Source organism: Aythya marila (assembly GCF_965140915.1).
Source record: "Aythya marila genome assembly, chromosome: 1".
NCBI lineage: Eukaryota > Metazoa > Chordata > Aves > Anseriformes > Anatidae > Aythya > Aythya marila.
The window spans coordinates 83,142,681-83,167,295 of NC_139042.1; the positions used below are offsets into that span (position 1 = coordinate 83,142,681).

At 41.0% G+C, this 24,615-nt stretch overlaps 1 protein-coding gene across 7 annotated transcripts; it reads right to left on the minus strand.

Annotated features, from left to right (window-relative positions):
- Positions 1-752: 752 nt before the first annotated feature.
- Positions 753-23,827, minus strand: ACOT9 (acyl-CoA thioesterase 9). Of its 7 annotated transcripts, none has more exons than XM_082755519.1 (16): positions 23,718-23,827; positions 22,653-22,744; positions 21,002-21,028; positions 18,097-18,142; positions 14,222-14,392; positions 14,091-14,128; positions 11,520-11,603; positions 10,823-10,926; positions 9,961-10,034; positions 7,316-7,383; positions 6,370-6,481; positions 5,163-5,253; positions 4,596-4,681; positions 3,759-3,846; positions 3,420-3,570; positions 753-3,164 (listed from the first exon to the last, which is right to left on the minus strand). In XM_082755519.1, exons 2-16 carry the CDS (start codon positions 22,732-22,734, stop codon positions 3,106-3,108), a joined length of 1,281 nt encoding a protein of 426 aa, XP_082611645.1. In that variant the 5' UTR covers positions 22,735-22,744; positions 23,718-23,827; the 3' UTR covers positions 753-3,105. The 7 variants fall into 7 exon arrangements, with proteins under 7 accessions (XP_082611645.1, XP_082611650.1, XP_082611646.1 ...); XM_082755524.1 differs by lacking the exon at positions 21,002-21,028 and adding an exon at positions 19,923-20,032 and having other exon boundaries at positions 23,718-23,734; XM_082755520.1 differs by lacking the exon at positions 23,718-23,827 and adding an exon at positions 22,973-22,991.
- Between the last annotated feature and the right edge of the window lie 788 nt (positions 23,828-24,615).

Below are 24,615 nucleotides of genomic sequence, written 5' to 3' on the forward strand. Positions count from 1 at the left end.
CCCATGAAGCCGTATCTCACGTACATACCTAGTTTAAAATTCATTCAGCAGAGCACCGACAATCAAACAAGCCTGTCAGCAGACAAAGAGTGAACATACAGTAAAAAAAAAAATAATAATAATTAAATATGCAGTAATTTTAGAGAATGTTTCTGAACTAAAACCCTCACTCCCCGGCTATGCTGAGCCAACAAGTTTCTTCCATGATTTAGTTGCAAAAGTCTCATGAATATTTGAAGAGGGACTACCAGAAACTGTTAGGGTGAGTTTGAATAAGTAACTTCAGGCTTTGAAAAAAAAAATAAATAAAATAAAAAACCATGGGAAAATAGAGAAATTTAAAACAAAGTGATTTTTCAGACACTGAGCTCAGCCAATGTCAGAGCTCCTTTACATCAGCAACAACTGAGAGGGCCAGGGGAGGCAATCCAGCTACCACAGATCTCCTTCTTGCTGTAGTCCGTGACACGATGGCACAGAAACATTTCCATTACAGAGCTACAGCCAGTTACACAGGTATGTTCACTAAAAAATAAAAAGATTTTCTATTAATAACTAGGCTCGAGTGGTACTGATTCGTCACAGCAGTGAGGGGTTGGTCATTAAGTTACAATACAAGCTCAGCATTAATTACTATGGTAAAATATTTCTATCCTCAGGGTGATATCTAAGAATAAGTTTTTATTTTACACAAATGTACAAAGAGACATGTATAAATGATATTCCTTGAAGATTCATTTACCTATTATCAAAAATGGTGACAGCTTGGAGTTCTTGTCCCAGACGAAAAATAGGTGACACAAATTCTTTGTGTATTTATTACTGTATGTAAAAGATGTAACATACATGTACATATACATATCTGCATATGTAAACACAGAGGTTCTGCATGACTGTAAATACATTCCTATAACTCCTGCAGTTGTGGTACACGATTGCATTATCATGAAGTACAAAAACACAGCAATTCTCTCAAGCATCTTCATTCATGGGATAGCTCCTTTAAGCAACTTCATTTGTGGGATTTGTTTTCCTCACTGCATCCAGAGGTCTTGATGCCAAGCCTTGCTCCCTACTCTATAACCTTTTTCTCCCACCCCCTTCCGAAGGCTGAATTTAGAAATTGTGATAAATTCATACTGAAATATTGATACATATAAAAAGCTGGGATAGATTTTCAGTTCTTTATTTGTTTGGTCAGTCAAGTATATTCAGCTTCGAAAGAGTTTTAAAAATCAGGAAAACAGAAAATAAAAAATACATGCCCAGAGTGGCATAACCATTACAGAAAATTACTAAAAATAGCTGAATCAGCAACAGAGTGTAACTGAAGGGAGAAACTCCATAAGGATCTGGAAGCTTGATCTCTCTGCAGTGCATTAATCCCATCTGGATCAGGTAACATCCCTGTTCCTGCACTGGAAAGCTGCCTAACTTACAAATACAGGCAGCACATTCTTAGAAAGGAAAGGCCAAGGTGTTGCATGCTAGTTGTTGTAACATTCAGCCTCTTTATAGGAGTAACAGTCAGCTTTTAGGAGCCATGAACATCACACTATCCTTCTAGCAAAAATAAAGTTGCTTCTAAACATTAATTTTTTTTAAACTTTCTTACTCTGAAATAAAAATCTCAACACTCTGTTTTATCAGCTCATTTCATGCATCTGTGCTGTCATACCACTTTTACCCAGTGCTTCCTGATTTCACAAATTTTAAACCTAGAAGGGCCAGATGAGTCTATTCTCCTGGGTTATAAAACACCACAGTTCATCCATTTAACCTGCCATGGAGCCCAACTACTCCAGTTTAGGTGTCCGCCTTGCTAACATAGAACATCAGTCTTGATTTGAAGGTATCCAAGGCCACATTTTGTGCTTGTGACTCATCATCCCCACTGCTAAAAGCTGATGCTTTCTATCCACTCATCTTCCTAATTTCAGTACGTTCAGCTTTATCTGCCAGATATTGCAGATGAAAGCTTTCTCCACTACATCAGAAGTACTTCAGTATCAACTACTTTCTTCCTGCTACTTATATACCATAGTTATGTCCACTCTGTGGTGCTCAGTTGCTCCATCCTTCATACTTTAAAAGCCGTGCAGCACTCACATTTCACTACAGCCTACTGAGGAAGCACACAAATAACCCAGCTGTGGAGGCTGTTACCTCCACTGCTCAGTCCAACAAAAAAAAAAAAAAACCTCTCACCACTCAGCACCTGACTCAGGAGCTGTTCAGCAGAGATTCTCTGGGCCCTTAATTCCTGCAGAAATCAAACATAACCATTACCATGTTAGCAGTATTTTCCTTCTCTGCTCCCGGTTCTGCTCTACACTACCATTTCCTAGTCTTACAAAATGTCACCGATCAGATCACTACTCTATAAGCTACAAGAAGTTACTCATTCAGGAACTAGCGTGCAGTTACAGCAGAGAAAAAAAAAAATAGAAGAGGCTGACAGGGCTGGCTGTATGCCTACAATGTCAGAACAGACCATCTAGCCACCTCACATCATTGCAAACAAGTCTACCAAGTGAGCATGAAACCATATAAAAAAGAAGCTGCAACAACCTTGTAAAATCCAAACTGATGGAAAATACCTGCTTGTACACTGTGCACACTAACAACTTCTGAGCTTCTGTTGCTACCCAGATGCCCATGTCCTTCTTGAAAAACAAGACCCTAAACCTAATTTACATAAGAATACAGGTCAAATGGCTTCATCTGTGTCTATCTACTTATTGCACATTCTTCTGATAGAACTTCTATCCATTGTCAGAGAAGCACAAAGGGGAGCTACCAAGGGAAAGAAGGCAGCTGGTGACAAGACAACAAGGGGGGTAACAAGATCTCCCAAAGCAAAGTATGATTGTATTTTTTCACCCTCATTTCCTAACAGAATTGGTGTGTCAAAGGAAATTTCAAGAAATCCTAGTAGCAGAGAATAAAAATTCCACTTATATGCAAATACATAAATAGTACTAAAAGGGGCGGGGGGGTTATTTTGGTTTAGTATCGAGAGCACTTGTTTGTTAGCCATCCTTGGCGATGACTCATTCAGTCTAAGGCAGTGTGCTGCTACACTGCTGATGTACTCAGCACCTCTCAGATTTCTTTCATGGTTGCAGCAAAGTGTCGTTTCCCGTCTAAATACAACATGGACTCTGAAATCAGGTGAAGAAAAGAGAAAAAACACATTAACAACTTAGTATCATTATCAAGCAACTAACTACACAGAATGGTAAGATTAAGAAGCAATCCACATTGTCATCACAGCATAAAATAAACATGCTTTGCCACGAAATCCTGTTAAAATATCCAAATGCCAATAATTCATCTATTAAAATGACAAACGTTTCAGCAGAAAGGAAGTGTTCTTTTCCACAGTTTCAATGGCAATGCATTAACTGGATACTTGCCTCCGTACGTTTTGGGCACAACACGTGGGACCTCGTTTTCTGATATGAATGTAAAATGGAAGATGTTGGTTGTGTGGTGCTCTCTAGTGTCTGCATCATACACCTCGCTGTGCACTCGAACCTGGATGTAGTTTTTCTCCGTGTAACAGACCTACACAGTTAGGAAAGGAGTTACAGCTCATACTTCATCACTGGCACTGAAAAACTGTAACAGACGATTTTATGGCTTAACAAGAGAAGTCATAAAACATTCATAATGCACAGTTCGTTATCAGTGATTAACACTGGTAACAGGAAGGGTAAGTTATTTCTCTTTGAAGAGATGACAAAAACTCCTACCTGTCCAGAAAGCAATAATAAGGATCCAACCTCAACTGGCCTCTGAAACATGATATCATCAACAGATACAATAAAAGGTCTGGAACCCCTGAGAGAGAAAAAGAAATTTAATCTCAAGAACAACTAGTATATTTGGAGAAATTTAAACTATTTCCTTCCCAGCATTTCAATCATGGGTTATTAGAAAATAAATCTTTGTTTAAAGACAAAAAATAAGAGGAGGAAACCTCTTGTAGGTTACACTATTGCATCACCATTTTATCTTATGACTTACACTCCCTAGGCAAACTTCATGCCACCACAGCTTAGGCCTTGGTTTTCCAAGCACTGACATAGGCACCTTTCTAATAGGCTACGCATGCTCCATTAAACTCAGGCATAGATCTTTGTTGGGTGATGACAGGTCGCACTTCCTAAGCACAAGCAGTTATTACAAGTTGTTCAGAAATCATTCCTCTTGAGTACTTAATTAAAAGATGCAGTATTTATTTAGGAGAACGTTTATTTTATACATTTAGGAAAATAAAAAAAAACATATCTTCAAAGTCAGTCTCAGTAGCTTAGCAAGACAGAACAAAACAGAAAAAAGATGCAGTTTCTATCCCTATGTTTAGTGTTTAAAAACCAAGCTCCAAGGAGCACGATGCAAATCTCTTTGCATATATGACAGGTGCTCTAAGTAAAATAGTGCTGTAAAATAATACTGCAGCATCCTCCTCTTAAACACGTCGGTCTTTTCTGATCATATTGTCATTAGGTTGGCTAGCGTGGTTTCCTGACCTATCCATACATGCTCAATGTTCCAGGTTTTATACACATAAAAAGTCTGCAACTCACCCACAGCTGCAAGCAGTTGCCCATCCCAGTTCAAATGCCTTTCTCATTAGAAAACCCCCAAAGATCCTATTGAAGATGTTCCGCTCCTGTACGTAGAAACAGAAAAATCAGACTGCTGCATCACGTATGTTCTTCTCAAAGCACTGTGTTGAAGTCTGCGCTTCAGTTCACAGCATTTAACAGAACTCCGAGCACCTGAATGTATAAAGGCTTGCAAAAGTCCAAATGGCTGAGGCACCTTTGTTTAATAGGCGTTTATTTGATAACATAAAACTCTAGACTGCATCATAAACTGGAAGCCCAAATTAAATAAATTGGGAATTAATTTCTTTACACAAAATAAGCAGTCATAGGAAAGAAAGTAATGAGAAGTCCTCTATTTTGCAGTGGCAATCCAAGTAGATACAGATTTTCTATTCCATTAACAGAAAAATGGCAAAAGAAACTAAGATCTAAACACATCGCAAGCACTGCAGAACCTAAACAAAATAATGTATTAATTAGTCTTAAAAGACAATTCATAATTCGGTAGCCATTTCTGTACTTTATTCATATTTTTCAAAATACCTGAGGATGGCAAATCTGTAGGCCCTTTAGCTTTGCATCTTCCATCCAGACTGAATTGGGTGGTAATACACGACTCCGAAAACTTACTGTCCTATGAAGGAAACACAAAAACTTTACATGAGCAGATTTCAACAGGTCAGAAATGCAAAAGACAAATACAAACAACAGAAAAATTGAAACCAAACAAGCCACCATCCAGCAATGCTGTCACTGAAAGCTGCTCCAACTGAGCCTGAAGCTGTATCTAAAGAGATACTTATGATTGCAATAACAAATTAAAAGCCTACGTGTCTCTTCTTTTGGAAACTTCTGCTAATGTCCAAACTCATATGAACAAACAATCTCACCTTGAGAAAGGTATATTAGAGAAAAGATAAGCCACATCCACAAAACACACTTTCCCAGATAAGCCTTACACTATTTATTAAGTCAGAGTATAAATTAAAAGCAAGTAACGAGCTAACAGAATAATTCAACATCAAACATGCAGACAGTCTGAGGCTTTCAAACCCAGGCAGACTGTGTACAAAACACCTCTGTTATTTTTAACAGAAGGTATGCCTCACTTTGGTGAACAGCTTTGAAAATAACAACTGTGTAAGGTTAGTGAGTCAAAGAAATCATCCACAAACACAATAGCACGCTAATGTTATTAGACATTGTTCTACAACCATTGGCAACTGGATGATTTCACAGAAATCTGAACTGTAAGAGAAGTGTGCCAACACTAGTCTCCCCCAACTAATGTTGCCCAGAATTATTCCTAAAACACACTGCAAATTACCCGATCAAAATATGGCCGATTCCTGCCCTCACAGGCTTTCTTCTACCTACCTGGCAGAAAACTCTTATATTGTATAAATCACACAGTGCAAAACCATTGCATTCCCTCATATGGTTAAACATCATTAACCTTTTTCTTCAGGATTATTCCTAACATCTTACTCAGAAGCTCTCTGTTCTAACACTTTCATCATCTTGGCACAGCTAACACTCCTCAATGATGAAAGCCTCTTAAGAGGCACAGATGACATGTCAAAGTTTGTACCTGTATTTCAAGTAAAATGACCCAGAGTTTAAATAGAAAAATGGGAAAACAAAACATGTGCCTTTATGCCAGTGTGCCCCCTAAGAGCCCACTCAAAATGCACATGAATTTTCTTCCTCAAAACACCACTTCTCTTCCATCCCTCCCTCCCTTTCTTGCCTCGTGTCCAATGTATTAAGGAATATGTCATGAACAATGTTTCTTTCTTCTGCAGTGGGAGCCATTTTCAGTAAGGAAGCGGTGCTGAAATCAATCCTCTTTAACTTGTTCACTAAGCAGAAAAGAAAAAAAAAGTATGTTAGAGTTCAAAGGAAAAAAAAATGATTTGGCTTTGATGATTTGAATCTGGAATCAACTGACTTCGTATTTTTTTCCTCTGTTAAGTTAAAAGCTAGAGCTTGACAATCCTAACTCAAACAGAGGTTTGGCTTTTAGAACTGACTGCATATAAGAAAAAAGATAAAGATCCAATGAAGCTGATACCCAGTCCCCTTACAGGAAACTTAGGTACTCCCCCTGAAGTACAGAAAAACGTATCAAGCAAGAATCACTAAATAGCAACCTTCTTCAGGTTTTGCCAATGGTACAAGAATACAAATTTATGAATTCACTGCCATAGGCCATAATGACTGAAATTTTAACTTAAAATATCTTTTGTTCAGTTTACTCAGTCTTTAATGTTTCTCTTTAATTCCCACCTTTGAAATTCCAGCTTGAAACAAAAGGAAACAGAGCTATGCTATTTCTTCTGCTCTCCCCTCCATGTTCAGTACTCAGTACTGATGTGGAGTGCCTGTGAGTTTAGCCAAAGAGTTTCCAAGAATGTGAGAGCAGGCTTTCAAAACCTGAGCGATATTGACACATGAGACACGACAAAAATCTTCTTTTGAACAAATGAGGACCATTTCTAAGTAGAAGAACTTCTGAAGTCTACTTCCTTCCAGCTACTAACTTGAAACTAAAGCAGATTTATATGCTACCGGGAAATACAGAATTATTTAGGTTGGAAGAGGCCTCTAAGATCACCCGGCCCAACCTTTAACTCAACACTGCCCAGTCCAGCATTAAACCACGTCACTAAGCACTACATCTGCACGTGACATACTTTCCCCTTGCTTGAAGATTTCTTCTTCCTCGGGGCTCTCGGGAATGAGTGGGTTAACAAACGCTGGCCTATGGGCAGAGATTTGTAAATTACAAACTTTACAAGAATTTGCCCTGTAAATACACTGTGTTTCATTTTTGCTTACATACATACACAAGATCAAAAGACATCCTTCAGATTATACCATGCTTCAGATTATACCATAGAAATAAATACATTACTGCATAACTGACAGCTGCCAACAGAATATCACACTTGCTTAACTTCCTCTTCAGAACTGAAGCTATCCAACCACGGTCTAGTACAATTAAGGCAAAATAATTGACACATCTGTGCTTCATAAAGAGCAGAAAGCTATTTAGAAACTCAGCAAATGAAGTGGTGATCTAGGATAGTCTAAAATAGATACACAAAACTTGAACAGCAGCATTCCTTCTGGAATAGAAAGAGCACAGTGCTGTAGCTAGCGAGCGTTCTCACAATCTACATGTTCCCATGACAGCCTTATCAACAGCCAAAAGCTGTTTACCACATACGCCACTTATCAAAGAAGATGACATGAGGCTGCCTTGAGTCCCAATTCATACATTTGCTTAACTGCACAAATAAATTCACTCTAACTAAATTGCATTAAGCTTAATTATTTCTTCTCACAAGGCAGGGAAAATGCTTATTTTCAAGTACCATTTTTCCCCGTGATTCCCACAGATTATTTTTAAACACTATTTTAAACACTTATACAAATACTCAAAACAAGATATATATGCAAATAAACACATACATATATGCACATACATACACACACACAAATATGTAAATCTGCTAAGCATATTAAGAACCTCTGTCCTCAGACTTTACTTGGGCTGGTAACAAGAAGCATACAAAGAGACCTTTCACTTGGAACAGCCTGCTCTTTTCCCTTGTTTGCCAGAACTCTGGATTTTCAAGGCACACCAGCTCCTGCACTATTGCATAGCTCATTCCCCCTCTCTTCAGCTCCGGACACATCTCCATTAGCTCTCCTGTCCAAGCCCCTGAGATGCAAGTTTTTTATGGTCTGCAAGCCATACAACCAGATTTTGGGACATTATACCTATTCTAATATACCCTGTAGCTCTCTGAAAGGTTTCTACCTCACACACAATGCTTCCAGAACACACCAGGTTTGTGGTGACCTGGCTCGAAGAACAGACACTGAAGTTTGAGTGAAGTCTTATCTACATGGGCTTATGCAGACAGCATATCTCCTCAGCTGTCCTCAGTCTGTTTGTAAAGCAGAATAAAAACACTGCCTTGGATAGTTGCTTGGAGTATTATTGTTTGTTTTGCTACAGTAGACAGTCTACTAGTGTATAATGCCATTTGTGCAATTTTGGGGGAAAAAAAAAGAGGGGGAACCATAAAATTAAGTGTATATATACATATATCTCTTTTCGATATATAATGCTCTAATAGGATCTAAAAATAACACAAATCTGATACAGAAAACTATACTAGTAACTCCTTATAATAGTATCGGGATTAAATAATTATGTCAAGCAAAGCCCCTCCAATAAATATCCTTCTTCATTAAACATAGACAATTATTCAAACTATTTAAACAGAAAATCGTTTATTACTTCTGAAAGTTATACAGGGTGTAAGAAACACAAGAAGTAATTTTTTTCTAGTACTGGAGTCATATAAACCAAAACTGAAACTGAGCAGTCTGTTTAACAACTAAGTATTACAGAAAGGGTGAAAAACATTTTTTTTTTCTGTTTTTTTTTTTTCTCTTTTTTGTGTTTTTTTGTTTGTTTGTTTGTTTTGTGAGAATACTCACCACGGCCATGTTTTTTTATTCTTTGTTTTACATATATTTTTATCTAATTTAGGTTGAAGTATTCTGACAACACCTACCATACCAAATTACAGAGTTAATGATACTATTACACTCAAAGGCCATTTAACCTACCTGAAAGAAGGGTGCAAAGAGGATGGATCCATGCTATTTTCAGTGGTGCCAATGCTAGGATAAAAGCCCATGAGCACGAACTGGCACACATGAGCTTCATCTGAACATCAGGGAGCACTTTTGCTCTGTGCAGGTGACAAAGCACTGGCACAGAGTTTTCAAAACCCTCCTGCATGTGCTCCTGGGGAACCTGCTCTGGGTGCCCCTGCTTGAGCTAGGGGGTTGGACTAGATTACCTCCAGAGGTCCCTGCCAACCTAAGCTGTTCTGTGATTCTGAACCACTGAGACTCAATCTTTCTGGTTTTTTTTGGTTGTTTTGTTTGTGGGTTGTTTGTTGTTTTTTTTTAGGGCAAGAAAGCAATCAATTTTAACAACTACTGTACAATGCACATGGGTCAGTAGTCCACTGATTTACTTCTTTGTTCATCAGGCCAGTCATTCAAACACAGGGAAAATCTGTTATGGAAAAGGGACAGATCCAAAGACTAACAGCAATGCCTGGTATCATTTGACTCCTGAATTCAAAGCTCTGATGCTTGCCTCAGGAAAGTAACATTTGCCAACAGAAAACATCAACTATACGATTCATTTATAACCCACACCATACAGCTTCACACATACACAGCTGCCACATTTGCCACTTTCACCACAACAGGAGCCTGGAGACTATTTCCCTGTCCTACAAATTACCGTTTGTTTTCTGGGTCCCGGGCCACCATGACAAAGGTTGCATCTAACACAGGGCAGTAATCACCATCATGCAGCTGAGAGAGACAGGAAAAAATTTTATCTTTAAACTCTAAAATTATAAAAAGTGCAAGCTATTCAGTTGGTACCAGCTACACAATCACATCGTTATCACAATGTTTACTTTCATTTTATCATCCCTTCTAAGATTTCCCGCAGTAGGCTGAACAGAAGGAAAGAACACAACTTAGAACTCCGTTTTCAGGAATTCTGTAACAAAACCATTAAGCAGAGGAATGCTGATTAAGTACTATCTTCAGCTAGGGAAAAAAAATATAAAATAAAATTGTAAAATGCCCAGTTCCTCTTTATTCTGAGAAATGCCTAAACAATTTTATAAGTAATACCAAATTGGCACCACCGTCAGCAATGGGAGGCAGTTCAGACAACAAAGGTGTAACGTTATCTTCTACATCAGAGACTTAAGGACACAAACCGAATCCAAAAATATTTACCTGTTTATCTGACTCATAGCCACTCCTATGATGTAAGTAGACTACCCTCACTACTCTAAATAATTAAAATACTGAATGTTTCAGCTAACTAATCAACTGACTGTAAGTATTCAATAGAAATATTAGGGATTTTTAATTAAATTAATATTCATTTTGCTTCCTGTACAGTGTAGAGTAGTTACACCTATTTATTTTAAATTATTTAGCATTTAATAACTTATTACCTAAACTACTGGAAGTCACCTTGGTTATTCTAGAAATGTAATTTAGGCTGTTAGTGTCATCATCCAGAATTCACTCTGAAACACCTTGTGACTACTGCAGGGGAGACAGAAGTGCCAGGAACTAACCTGCAGCATGTGCATCTTTACTTCCATTGAGGTCTTCCCAACCCAAGAAACATTGCCGGTGAATTTGATGTCGCAGTCAGGGTGTACGACCTTCTTGCGCAAATCTGCAGGAATAAACGTTAGAGGTTACTGGAGACAGATCACTCAGGTCTAATACTAGAAAGACTGGTTCCTCTAAGGTCTTTTTGTGTTGTGTAAGCAGCAAAGCACACAAACAACCCCGAGGAGATGGCTCTTGCACAGGACCACACTGCTAGCCTGCAGTTCCTGCCTTATCTGTTTTCACTAAAACCAGAAAAGGAAGAAACAGGCACATGGATGGCAGACCCACAGAGGTGGTCAGCAGGACATGGGACACAAGCAAGGTCCAACTTCACCAGAACACACACTGTTTAAAAATGAAGCTAAGAAACTCACATGCTAATACAAAACCAAACACAGAGGTGCAGGAGGCACTGAAGTTGTGTTTTTAAAGGAAGGGAAATCTGAAATGCTGAAAAGCATCCACTTAACCCTCTTCCCCTCCTCCCTTCTATAAAAGGCAGAATATTTAAGAGGTCAAAGGCAAAGCAACATGAAGGCAACTCAGCAGGGGAGGGAAGAAGGTATCCCCAGTAACAACGACAGGAATGCAGTAGCTGCTGAATGAGTAAGATAAACAGATGAAACTATTCCTGCTGATCAAATTGCCACTTACTAATTTTATCCACCAGGGCTGTAACTATCGATAAGGGAGACCTTGGCTGCGCTTCCTGCTTGGTGTGAGTGTAGCAAATAAGAACTGTGGAGAGACCGAAAACGGAGTCAGCATTTAGTTCTCTTGTATTTTAACAAGAATTTTAGCAGAGCAGATCAAAACCATCTTTGTGAAGCATGAGAGGTACCTGCAAAACACAGACCGAAATATCACAGCGTAGGAGTGCACGACTTCCACATTTTCATGTACTTAATTCAGGGGAATGCTATAAAGAAAACAGTGATTCGGCAGCTGTCTCAGCTACATGTATATTTACTTACTACAACGAGAAATTTAACTGAGTGCTTTAAATCAACCCGTCACTCCACTCCTTCCAATCCCACATAATCTGTTCCCTTATCCCTGTAGCCCACTCTCTCCGATCATTCATTCCCTTCCTACCTCCTACTTCGATTTCATGCAGGTTGTTCAAGGATACATACTATCTGCAGACTTGTTTTCAGATACTGATTCCTTTAAAGAGGTGCAGATTAGATAAACTGTGCCCTACAGGCATGAAAGCATAGTTAGAGGTAATTATCACACCATAATCATTACTAGCCAAATGATTACTTGATTAATAAGCTCTGCTCACGAGGGCATATGCAAGTAAACAGACTCCTCAGAGTAATAACAGACTCAGAGCAATAGTGAAGAGTAATGTTGCAAAGACTTCTTCTTCCTAGTACTCAAGTAATTTTCACTCAATAAAGGTTTCAAAAGCATCTCATTAGGTGCAGATACTTTCCAGAGAAGGAAAATCTCTGTCTTTCCAGGAAATTTAAGTAAAGGAAAGGAAATTAAATTAAATTAAGGAAATTTAATTTAAAATTAAAGTCATAATTTTAAAAATTGTGATGCCTATCAGTCATGGCATCAATACAATCAGTAACAGTCCGAATGGGATTTTCCAGAACCCTAATGCCAAAGACAAAAACTTAGAAATTGATCAGCCGTTCACGTGGCACATTTGCCAAGATCACTGGATATGCTGGGGAGAGGGTGGAATGGTATTTGTTCCCATGAAAACCGCTTACCACCATTCTGAACACTGTGTAACTGGCACAGAATCTTGATTTCCCCAGAATAATATATCCCCAGTAGAGCTGACTGAAGACAAGTATGACTACAACAAGGCAAGGACATTCTGTGCTGTTACCAGGAAAAATCCAAGATCTTCACAGGTCTACAGAGAAAATAAGCATGGCACAGAACGAAAAACAGGCTCATCTCATTTATCAGCTGAAATGCGCCACTAGCTTCAAGTCTCCTTTTCTAATTTAGGACAGGTCCTGAAGCTACTATCTTCCATCTCCCAGCACAAAATACAAGTCATCTAGCTCTTTTGCCTATCCTCACAGATAGGTGATACGCATTCACTTGTTTCTCTGCCTGCCTCACTCTTGGCCATGCAGACCCACAGAAGGTCTTTCTGTCCTGCTGAAGGAACCATTACGTACATGCTTCCCCCTCAGACCTTTCCCTTAACAAGCACTCTTTTTTTTTTTTTTTTCTTGCAAAAAAGCTCCATCAGAATGCTACTGACCAGCTACAGAACTTTACTGAAGAAAGACGTCAACTGGTGACATTTTAAGACAGAACAGAATAGTTGGAAGGGACCTACAAAGATCGTGGAGTCCAACCGCCTGATCACTTCAGGGTTAACCAAAATCTTAAGCTTATTACTGAGGGCACTGTCCAGACGCCTCTGGGCACCGGCAGGCACAGACAGCAACCACCTCCCTAATAAGCCTGTTTCAGTGTGTGACGGCAAAGAAACGTTTCCCAATGCCCAGCCTGAACCTCCCCGGCACAGCTTTGTGCCGTTCCCACGCTTTGTTGCCCTTCTCTGGGCACTTTCAAGGCCCTCACATCCTTTTCATGTTGCTGACCAGAACTGCATGCAGCGTTCAAGGCGAGGCCACACCAACGCTGAATGCAGCGAGACAATCACCACTTTTGTCTAGCTGGCTGTGCTGTGTATAATGCACCCCAAAAAGTGGTTTGCCCTCATGCTGAGCCTGCTGCCACCAGCACCCCCAGGTCCCTTTCTGCTGAGCTGCTCCCCAGCCACACAGCTCCCAGTCTGTGCCTGGGTCTGGCATTGCCCTGTCCCAGGGGCAGAACCTGGCATCTTCTCTGTTGAATTTCCTGCCCACTTCTAAGAGAAAAACATCAAGTCATACTAACAACCCAGCAATTATTTTAGCTGCAAAACAGGAATCAAAGATCTTGATATTTTAAAGACCATGAATAAATGACAAGGAAAAATAAAATAAGAAAGCTAACTCGTGAAGCAACTGAGTGTAATTATTCTTATAGCTGCTCCTTTACAAACTGGCAGAAGCTGAAGCTTAGCGTTTTGCTTCTGGCTGTTCCTATTTACACTTCATCCTCCTTCAGCATCAGTATCTTTTTTAATTCCCCTCAGAGACAGCACATTGATGCAATCCTTGCTGAGGTCATACTGTATCGGTACTCAAACTCATTCTGCATTATTTGTGTATTCTTTTCAAGGGCACAGATACCTACCTCCTAAACTGTCAAGGTCTTCAAGTATCCTTCCAAACCTGTAAGATACATTTTTGACAATTAAATAACTGCTTCCAAAAATACCTTAAAATTAACACTTTCCTGTATGTGTAATATATTTACTTTGTTACCTTACACTGTTGTATACATTCAGATACTTCTCTCTTATTTGAGGTTGACTTCCTAGAGGCAGGATAACTTCCAAATAGCTATCTTTCATTCTTCTAGGGGGCAGATCTTCCTGACGTTTTGCCAGTAAAGTATGGAGAGCTTTTCTTTCTTGCATTGCTTGCACATGATCCCTAGTAAGAAAAGAAACACTTCATCTGGAGTATGAGAAGAGTATATTGGACAGCTGAAATTCTCTCTAGCTAAAAGATGTCACACTGAAAATTACCAAAACAAACAAAAAAAAAAAATTAAAGATAGGAAGACAAAGTAAGTGCGTCTTGAAAAGAAAGAGAAATGCACATAATCAGATAAAGGAAGACTACTGCCAAAAAGTTTTAAATAGCTTTGTGTACCAGTTGCAAGCACATACTTTTGTACTAAAGAGACAAATTTAATTTATACAATTCTGAATGCTACAAAAATAGTTCCCCTTGAAAACAACTTAGTTTTAACAGGAAAAAAAAAACACAGATCACGCCTAATTTAACCTATAAGGTTTTATGTTCATTCACACCTTCTGTAGCTACTGTATTACAACTCTTCCTTACAACTCTTCCTACAGTGTCAGTTTTACAGGACTGTCAACTTAATCTCTCAATGTCTCAAAATGTCAACTGAATCTCTCTCAAGGAGTAAAGCAGATGTACAGTACTGGTTAGCACTGACAACAAAGAGAGCTGATCTGGTAGGAATTGCTATCACCTACAGATGACTTCTTCCTTTACAGCAACAACTGTTATTCATGCGGCATACATAAAAGAGGCACATAAAAAAGGGAAAGTTAATTTACATATTTCCCTTTCTACCCAGTCGTCTTACAACTGCACAGGAAAGGTGTGAAAATAAATAACACAAAAAAGGGAACAATTAATTCAGAGCTGCTTTTTCAGCACCGTGAGGCCAGAGAGGTTACAAATCTCACAAGGGAGACAGCGCCAATGTACTGTCACTTCTTTCCAATTCTTTCCAAGCTGGTTCCTTGCACATGTATCTGTGATACATAACAGCAACCTTGCCCAACACACTCTCTTGCCTGTTCCTCCAAAGCACCCTCCCTTTAGAAGCGCAGCCTAACTAATAAAGCAAGTATTTCATAACATCCCTAGAATCAATAACAAAGCACTAAATAAATGAAAGTTAAGCATGCAACAGTTCAGGCAAAAATCAAAAGAGTGTGCACAACTATTAATCAATTTTGTGGTGTTTTATGCCTTCTCATGCTCTAAGTAACCAAACATAATTTTAAACTTGTGATGAATGTGCACCATTCATTCAGCTGTGCATGCTGTACTGTTGTGATTTGAGAGCCACTCTGTTCAATAAGGCCAAAAAAAAAAAAAACAAACAAAAAAAAAATTAAACAACAGAAAGAAGCTTTTCACCAAGAAGCTCATCAAAAACTTGTCCTCCAAAGTTTTCACTTTGGATGAATTCTGGATATTAGTCATACTTTAAGATGACAACTTTTATGGCTTTGTTTTTTATTTTTGGGAGAGGAGGGGTAGAAAGGTCACATTTAAACATTTATACTCCCTCTTTGCTCTTTAATAATTTTGGGGGAAGTGTGAATCCATAATCAGACAGTAAAGGTTTAGCAGAAAATCTCTCTTTTAAATTTTACTGTTTATAAACATATGAAACACAGCTTACCTCACCTGGGCAACATGACAACTGCAGAGTTCAGAAAAAATGAAAAGAGAACAACCTATTCCAGTGTGTTTATGTTTGAAGTTGGGCCACTGCATAGAAATAGAATATCCTAGATGACTAAGGAAAGGTGCAATGTCCCAGATGATGCTCCTTTATGGGGGTGGTTTGGTTTTCGTATTTGCTTTTTTTTTTTTTAAGGTTTGCTTTCAAGGGCTTTCATTGAAAGGTTTAAGAGAAATCAGTCAGAGACTAAATAAAAAATTTGACTACAAACATATAGAAAACAAGTGATAAAAATGCAACTATGCTCTGTTTTCACCAGTCCTATCCTGGCTCCTCTGAGGGCAGCAGCAGAACTCCTCACTTTGCCTTCAGAATGTACTCTTCATTATATAGAAATATTGGGCTCAAGGCAATAACATTTTTCAATGGCCAAGTACTTCTACATCCTGCAATTATCAGTCATACAGTAACAATATTTCAAAGTATTAATTAATAGCTGCCCAAAACATTCTGGGAAATTGCATTATTTGTTTCTGAAATGGCTACAACTCTACCTAAACCCTAATGTAAGTCACCCCACAAATCTGTTATCAGATTGTACCCCAGACAAATTTTACAGGCCTTCTAATTCAGTGAATTAGTTAATTCTTACTGACTTCAATCAGGTCTAAATCCTCCATAACCTAGATCTAATATCTTTGTGAGACCTATAATAAGAATCACTGCACTATATCAGCAATGAGCAAACTCATTGTTTTAGTCACACGGGTAGGAAAGCAGAAGGCATTTATAAGCAAGGTGTTACTTTTTAAAACAAAACACCACTGACATTTACAAGAGAAATCATGAACCAAAGCTTCCTTTCAGCAAAATTAATAGCTCGAAGCATTCTCCCAACACACGCCTCCCAGCAACCCAGCTGGATACGCATCAGGCCCTCACAGTCCTTCCCCAGCTCCCATTTCACAACCCTATCAAGCTCTTTTCTTGGGTCGGTCCCCTCTCGTCATTCCATGGTCTAACTCGATGAAAGCACTGGCTGTTGACCCTCCACATTTATCAACTCTGTGTCAGTCCAACATAAAAGTGGGTTCTCCAAGTCTACATGACCCACATCCTCCAAACCCCCCCAGATATTAAATTAAGCCTGTCATTCTCAAGCACTCCTGACAAGGGGCTTCCTTCTTCATGGCAGTTTGCAAGACACTGTATGCTTCAGCTGTTCCTGTTGCATTTTTTACTGCACAAGAAACGCACCTAGACTCAGTACAGTAGGGGGAAAAGAAATGGATGGAGGATCAGATTTGACCAGGGCCCTCTAAAGCCTCACTCCTCAGGTGGTATTTCCACGTGGCATGGTTCCTCCCTAGCCACTATGGGCTGCTGGAAAGGCTTTCTGAAGAGCCATCTTCTAGACTCCTTATAAAAATTGCAAGCCCCATGATGCTTAATTACCAGTCTTCCTAAACAAAGCTCAACTTCCCCGATTCAGGCATTTTCTTCAGCAGGCCTATAATGCCGCTGAGATAAACCTATTCAGAGGGCCATGACATAGCAGACACTCCATCCAGGCAAGCCCCTTTTTCTTTCCTTATCAGTCCTCAAAATGTGTAACAGGAGCTCAGCAAATATGGTCATAAGATAATCACCCATCAAGAAAATAAACGTGGGGTCAACCAATCAGCAACACAAGTTCCCCTGATGGCTACAAAGTGTTAGCAGCTGCAGGATTACAGGCAACTCTGGCTCATCCATGATAACAGAGGGGGAGGCAGGTACACTGGGCAAGCCAAAATTTAGATGATTTAAAGCAGATGTAAATTGGTCTACAATTAAGTTCTGGCACAGAAAAGAAATGCCTCAGCTACACCTGACCAGGATAAGTCCGCCAGCAGATAAATCAAGAGGTAACTGCAACATAACATTTCCAGTATGGCCCTAAAGCTCCCAAACTTCCATCAGATTCCAGGGTCGCAAGAGAATCTTGTAAGCATCAGGACCTTGCATTTTGTTCCCCCGGTGCCGAGGATCTGCCAGAAAAATCTTAGCAGTTTGTGATCCACAAAGTAACAATCCAAGAGCGTCTGCATTACTTTTCAGTTTGAATTCACATTTCTACTGCAACTCTGAGCTCTCTCCACGTTTGACAAGTGAAGTAAAATACACTTAATGTACACTGTACCTCCAGTTGGTAGATGCTCCCACTATCTCCCTCAATCTGCTTCGCACTGAAACAAACAAACAAAAAAATCAAAGCAAACAAAGCTTAGTTGGGCACGGGAAGAACGCGAGGCTGGCTGCCTGGTGCGAAAAGGCACAGTCCTCATCCCAGAACAAACAAAAATTAAGCAAATTCATGCAAATAGAAGCCTGAAAAACAAAAGTTTGGCCGAATTCACTGATGCTGTTAGTAGGCATATCACAACAATGGACTGAGTAACATGATTGTGTAGCTTATTTTGTACAGCCAATAGAGAATGCATTTAGAGAGGTTGTTAATTAGCACTGCAGGCATTTGATTGCATTAACAACTGAAAGAGACGGCAGATCAAGACCGGATTGAGGAATTCTGATGTGAAAATATTTCAGCCTAAACACAAACAAACAGCGGAGATAACGCAGATCAGAAAGCTGTAAAAGGAACATTAAAAGGACAGTGCAGCTGGGAGACAGGGAGTGAAAAAAAAAGTATTTTTTTAATTAGACCTACACATGAAGGGCAGGTAACACCAGCAGACAGGCTGCTGCCAGGAGGGTTTTATAGCCTAAACTTCTAGAAGCCTCAAAGAACACAACATCAAGACACTGAAGTGAGACCTGTAAAATTGCTTTCCCATACTGGTTGTGCTATCAGAGTTAATACCAGCTCTGCATAGGCAGCTCTTTTCTGCTGGGGCTATTAAATGTGCTAGGGTCTCACCAAACCTACCAAGATATCCTGTCTCTGTTAGGCAGGTGAATATGTGCTACCCAGAAACACTTGAAAACAAGCAGCAACGATTCCCAAATTCATAACTGAATAGAGCTGAAAATTGGACAGCAGGAATCCCTTGCTTATTCCCAAAGATTTTTAATACGAGAGGGCTGAAGTAACAGGATAAAATAGTGACACATCAGGGAAGGGCTACAGAAATAAAGTGTCACACAAACAGAAAGAGGGCTGCTGGTGACTCATGAGCTGATTCTTTTTACTTAAGTTTTGGGACACCATCACACACTAAATGCCAGGTCAGAGTACTCACAGCACTCAGCTAGCTGTTCTGTGACCCCTGGAGCTAACAAAGCCTGATCCCTATGGACTGAAATCACATACCCCTCCCGCTAGCCCCCCATTTGCTCATCCCCTACTGCAACACCTTCAGCTCCCCGCCCAAACCTCTAAACCACCCTCTGCTTTGCCAGGCCTCCAGCCAAGCACTGTTAGGAGCTGCGGTTAGCCCAGGGCTCTGCCAAGCTAACAGCTGGCCACTACAAAGACCCCAGGAACTTGGCAGCTGCCATCAAACACAGGCTGACCCGCACACAGCACTAACTCAGGCACCCTATCGAACCTCTGACTCAGAAGCTGGTTTTCACAAGCCTTGTGGGAACACAGTTTGGGATTTGTGCTTATCTGTCTCGGCTGGCAGCAAGCAACAAAGGAGTCTGGAAGAAGAAAGGGACAAGAGGACAGACAAAGACAAAAATAGATTACTTAGGCCTGGGTTCTTTCGGAAATTAAGCTGAAAATACGTTTTGAAGTAAGACAAGTTCCATTACTAATTCCAATAACAAAAAATATTGAATGAAAAATAACTGATTGAAAATTTTAGAGCTGATTTTTTGGAATGGCCAGAGGGATCTGATTCTCTTTTTTTTTTTTTTTTTAATTAAGAAGCAACAGGCTTGTTTACATAATAGGAATTACTACTTTCCTGTTACTCACACTCCACCTGTGAAGATGCCATAGCATGCACTGATTAACACAGTGTTAGCAGAAACACTGTCATAGCTTCTAGAACACAAAACCTCAATTTTCCAACAGCGTGCAGCACTTTCTCTGTCTTGGCTTAAACTAGGTTCATCTTCCTTTTCAGCTTTAGAGACGTAAAAAGCTCTGAAAAACCTCGAGTCCAAACCTGCAAACATGTATACAACATTAGTCCCATTTAATATTTCTGATTTTAGGTATACAAGTAAACATTTGCCAGGCTGAGACCACATAACTTTCATTTGAACAATAAAAGGACAAAGCGTAAAAGTGTTTCTAAGATTTTGCCAATCTAAATCTAGTCCATTTACAGGCTCAAAGCCTGTAAGTCTTCTCTTCTTTCTTCCCCCTAGGAAAATTATACTGCTTTTCTAGATTTTAATGATTTTATAACATAAACTTCGGTAATTAAGCATAAAAATTCATGCATTCTCTCTTCTCATTGGCAAATGTCTTAGACACACAGAACAATTCCAACAAATGGGTTTTATCCATCATTAACACACCGCGTATTTCACACTAACTCCTCAGCTGTGGTCAGTGGATCACTAAAGCCAGAGCAGCAGGGCCTGAGTTTATTTGAGCTGCACAGCACAGTAACGAAGGACACGAGGGCAGCTGAACGAGCTTGCTGCATCCATCTCTGCCATCCACAGCCCCTGGTGCTGGTGCTTCCCCGGGTTCAGGCAGACCACGCGGGTGTTTTACCACCAGTCTGGCGTAGAGCTTTGTCTGGCCTTCTGTGAAAGATGCAGAAATCCCCTGTGTCTGAACCACAGCCTTTTTTTTTATTCCAATGTCTAAAATGAAGCTATGTACTGCAGGAGATGCTACATAGGAGATTTTGTATCCCACAAGGCTGTTAAAAAATGCATTATCCAGCATGCCATCAGAAATACACTGTGCTGTCCAAGACCTAGTAGGATATTTCCAGAAAGATGACCAGAGACATTCACTCGTCATGACTCACAACATTAAAGAAGGCAAAGGGGCTGTAAGCAAGTCGGCAGAGAAGAAGTTTTCATTTTTCATGAGCAATAAGGTAAGGCAAAACAGTAGCTCAGTAAGTTTAGCATTGTAGCAAATATCAAAATATGTTCAGATTACCACAACACACCATTATTCACATGAATGGGTAAGTGTCCTGTGGAGCGGAAAACACAGGTTAGATTAACAATTACAAGAAATGATGCAAATGACATCCATTAAGGGGTTACCTGATTATCTCACCTGCTTAAATTCCATTTAAGTACATGTCCCTTAACTTTAACCAACTCTAAGCAAGCTGCCCTTGCTCACTGCCAAGGTTTAGGGCCAGTATCTTTGTGATTTCAGTTAAGCCAGTCACCTCCCTCAAACACAGCTTTCCAGTTCCTCTGTCTGCTGGCTCTGCACAGAACCTGCTTGCAGTCTAAGTCCAAACATTTTTTTCAAGTTTGGTGCTACCATTTATTGCTGACTAACAGTTTTGCAAAGCCTATCTGCAGCATTTTCCAGGAAAGGAGTTAACTCGGAGGAAGCTTCTGAAGATCCACTTGGTGTGCCTCTAGGAGTACCATGGAAGAACTGAGGGTGTTCACAACTGGGACCCACCGGTTGGGAGGAAGCACGTGAAAAGCTAGTAAGAGTATCTGGTGTTTTGTGAAAGCACATACACCAAATTAAAGGGAATTGGTTTATATATCAACACGAGTTTGCAAAATGTTACTTAAATGCTGCAGTTTTAGAACAGAATCTTGAATATCTGCAGCTATTATAGTCCAAGAAATATTAGCATCCCTTAGAACAAAAACAGAGGCAAGGCCAGGATGTTTCCACTACTTTTACTGGCCTTCTAGATAGCATCATCACAAAACACCCAAATAAAAGAGCAAGGTAATATTTGCAATTATGCAACGTCCTGTATCCTTGCTTCTCTCCTTCGACCTCCCAAATTACTATCTTTAACCTATAGTTTTTGTGTTTGTTTTTTTCCCAATAGTCTAGATAAATGTCTATCTAACAACCAATAACTTTCTTCTCTTTTACTGGATAACCTTGAGGTTCTATTTCAGAAACAAAGAGGAAAAGAAAGCATTAGAAACAAGCAGAACTCCATGAAGGAATTCTTGGTATCTTGTTTCAGCTCTTTTTCTGCTCTCCTTTTCTCAGTACATGGGATAAGAATGCAAGAAAACATTCTTAAAGCTTCTGAAACAGGAACACTGGTTTATTATTATTAGAGCATTAAAACAATCTTTCCACACAAAACTCTATTGAGAGAGTGCATTTTCATGAAATTAATCTGATTAAAAAGTTCCTTTCACTGTGTGAAATTAGCAGTAGTGACACCCTAACAGTTCTGTATGACTCATTTCCACTCAGTTTCTCTATTTTTCAGCCATTCTAGCCAAGCTCCTCAGCACCTCTCTGTATCGCACTGACTTTCTATCTAGAGCCTCCTCAAGGAGCAGCTGTCCCTCTAAAAAAGAATCGCATCCTCTTCCAAGTCTAAAGAAGCAGAGTAGCCACTAAGCCTGTAAATTCAGTGTCCTATATGTATTTGTAGCCAACGATCTCCAAACACGTACACTCTGATACTTCCTGAACATTTATACCATGAGCTATGGTATAAATGGTACAAACATACACGTGGTATAAACAGTCAAGGACATGCCCAGATGCGATGTGTGCAAACCACAACAACTAATTAAGGGCCACCACCTGAAAGAATAACCTCTTCAGAAACATTTCCAAATCTCCTTCCAAAGCACAGCCAACTACTTTACCTTCAGCCATGTCTGGAAGCAATGGCAAGCCACTGGTCCCAGAAGTGAGCGTCCGGGCCAGGAAAGAAGGAAGCTTCCACATGGTGCACAACCTATAGACAGAGTGGGAGAATTTGGTGTCATTAGTTTTAACGCCATGAAAATAAGTTATTTTCATAAAGATTACGATCTCTTCAAAAAGATTTCATTAAAAGTTATTTCTGAATGTCACCGATTACTCCAGAAACCCCGCTCCTTATTATCAGCCTGATTTTTTGAATCAGGCACAGTCCGTACAGCACTTCAAGCCGGACGAAGCTCAAACCAGCACCTGCCATTACCTGCACACAGGAAGGAAGAGTGATTCACTGCAGGCACCCGTTCTTTTCACTGACTACTCAGAGGCCCTGTGACAACCAGCTCAGACTGAATGCCAGCTTTAACACCACGGACATCCTGACACGGTGGCTGTGCACATCTAAAAGCCACCCGTGACTCCAAAACAGTCACTTCTTCTGCGCCTGGCTGGCACCCCCTCGGATGGGGATCGCAAGGTGCCAGCACAGTGCCATTCAGCCAGCCCTGGCATCCCCCCCACGGCTCAGCATGGGTGCAGCTCCGAATAAGCCTAACGTGCAGGGTCACAGCGCCATGAGGGCTGGAAGACGCCTTCAGGATCATCCTGTCCAACCACCTCCACACTGCCAGTGTCACCCACTGAGCCCTGTCCCCAAGCACCGCGCCCAGCCTTTCCTCGAGCACCCCCAGGGACGGTGACCCCACCACCTCCCTGGGCAACCCGTCCCAGTGCCTGACTGCTCTCTCTGAGCAGAAATGTCTCCTCATTGCCAGCCTCAACCTCCCCTGCTGCCACCCCTTGGGCCCCGAGCTGAGCCCGGCAGCAGCGCAGAGCACAGCGTTAAGCTCCCCCCCGGCCCGGCCCGGCCCGGCCCAGCCCGGCCCAGCCCAGCCCAGCCAGCAGGGACAGCCCCGAGCCCGCAGCCCCCACGCACCCGCCCTGCCCGCAGGAGCCGGCACAGGGGGGAAAAATCCGCCCCGAGCCCCCGGGGCAGCCCCGGGCCTCACCGTGCGGCCGCTCCTCCGCCACCCGCCGCTGAGGCGCCGCCCGCCCGGCCCCGCCCGGCAGGCGCCGGGCTCGGGGAGGCTCCGGAGCCGCTGCAAGGCCCCGGGCCCGGCCCCGGCACCGCCCCGCGGCGCTGCCTCTGCGCCCGACAGAAAAACGGGCTGAATCGGCGCCTGCCGCGGCTGCTTACAGCGTGTCCTTCCCTGATTTTGTACCCCCCCATCGCTATTTTTTTACCCCCAGGCCTAATGTTATGCCCCCTCTCGCATGTGGGAGATCTGTGGGTGCAGCGGGAGGTGGCTGAATCCCAAATTCATCACCTCACACTATTACAATAACCATCCCAATGTGCCGGCTTATAGGAATAAACTCCTAATGACCCAAAATACGACCTCATAGCAGCAGCCCAAAGCGGCCATCCTTTCATCTCCAGTACATGGACATCCGTGTCATTTTCATCACAGAATCACCTAGGTCAGAAGAGACCTCCCAGATCACCCAGTCCAACCTCTGACCTAACGCTAACAGTCCCCACTAAACCATATCCCTAAGCTCCACATCTAAACGTCTTTTAAAGACCTCCAGGGATGGTGACTCCACCACTTCCCTGGGCAGCCTGTTCCAATGCCTCACAACCCTTTCAGTAAAGAAGTTCTTCCTAACATCCAACCTAAAACACCCCTGGCACAACTTCAGCCCATTCCCTCTCGTCCTGTTAGTACATATTTCTTACAAGTTTGCATTTCTCCCAAATTCAGAGCAGTGCTACTGCAATATTTGTTTACTTTCCTGACAGGAAATAGTATTTTTTACTACGTATGGCCTAGTGTAGATAAACCCTTACTGTAAGTTGCTTGAAAAATAAGAAACTCTGAACTGGAAGCAGTTGTGAACTCATCA

Excerpts from the sequence above, each read along its gene's own strand:
- ACOT9 (XM_082755519.1), bottom strand. The coding sequence starts at position 22,734 with ATGTGGAAGCTTCCTTCTTTCCTGGCCCGGACGCTCACTTCTGGGACC. Across the intron at positions 14,393-18,096 it reads GGAGCATCTACCAACTGGAG|GGATCATGTGCAAGCAATGC; the intron begins GTACAGTGTACA and ends TTTTCTTACTAG. Across the intron at positions 3,165-3,419 it reads TGTGCCCAAAACGTACGGAG|AGTCCATGTTGTATTTAGAC; the intron begins GCAAGTATCCAG and ends ACCTGATTTCAG.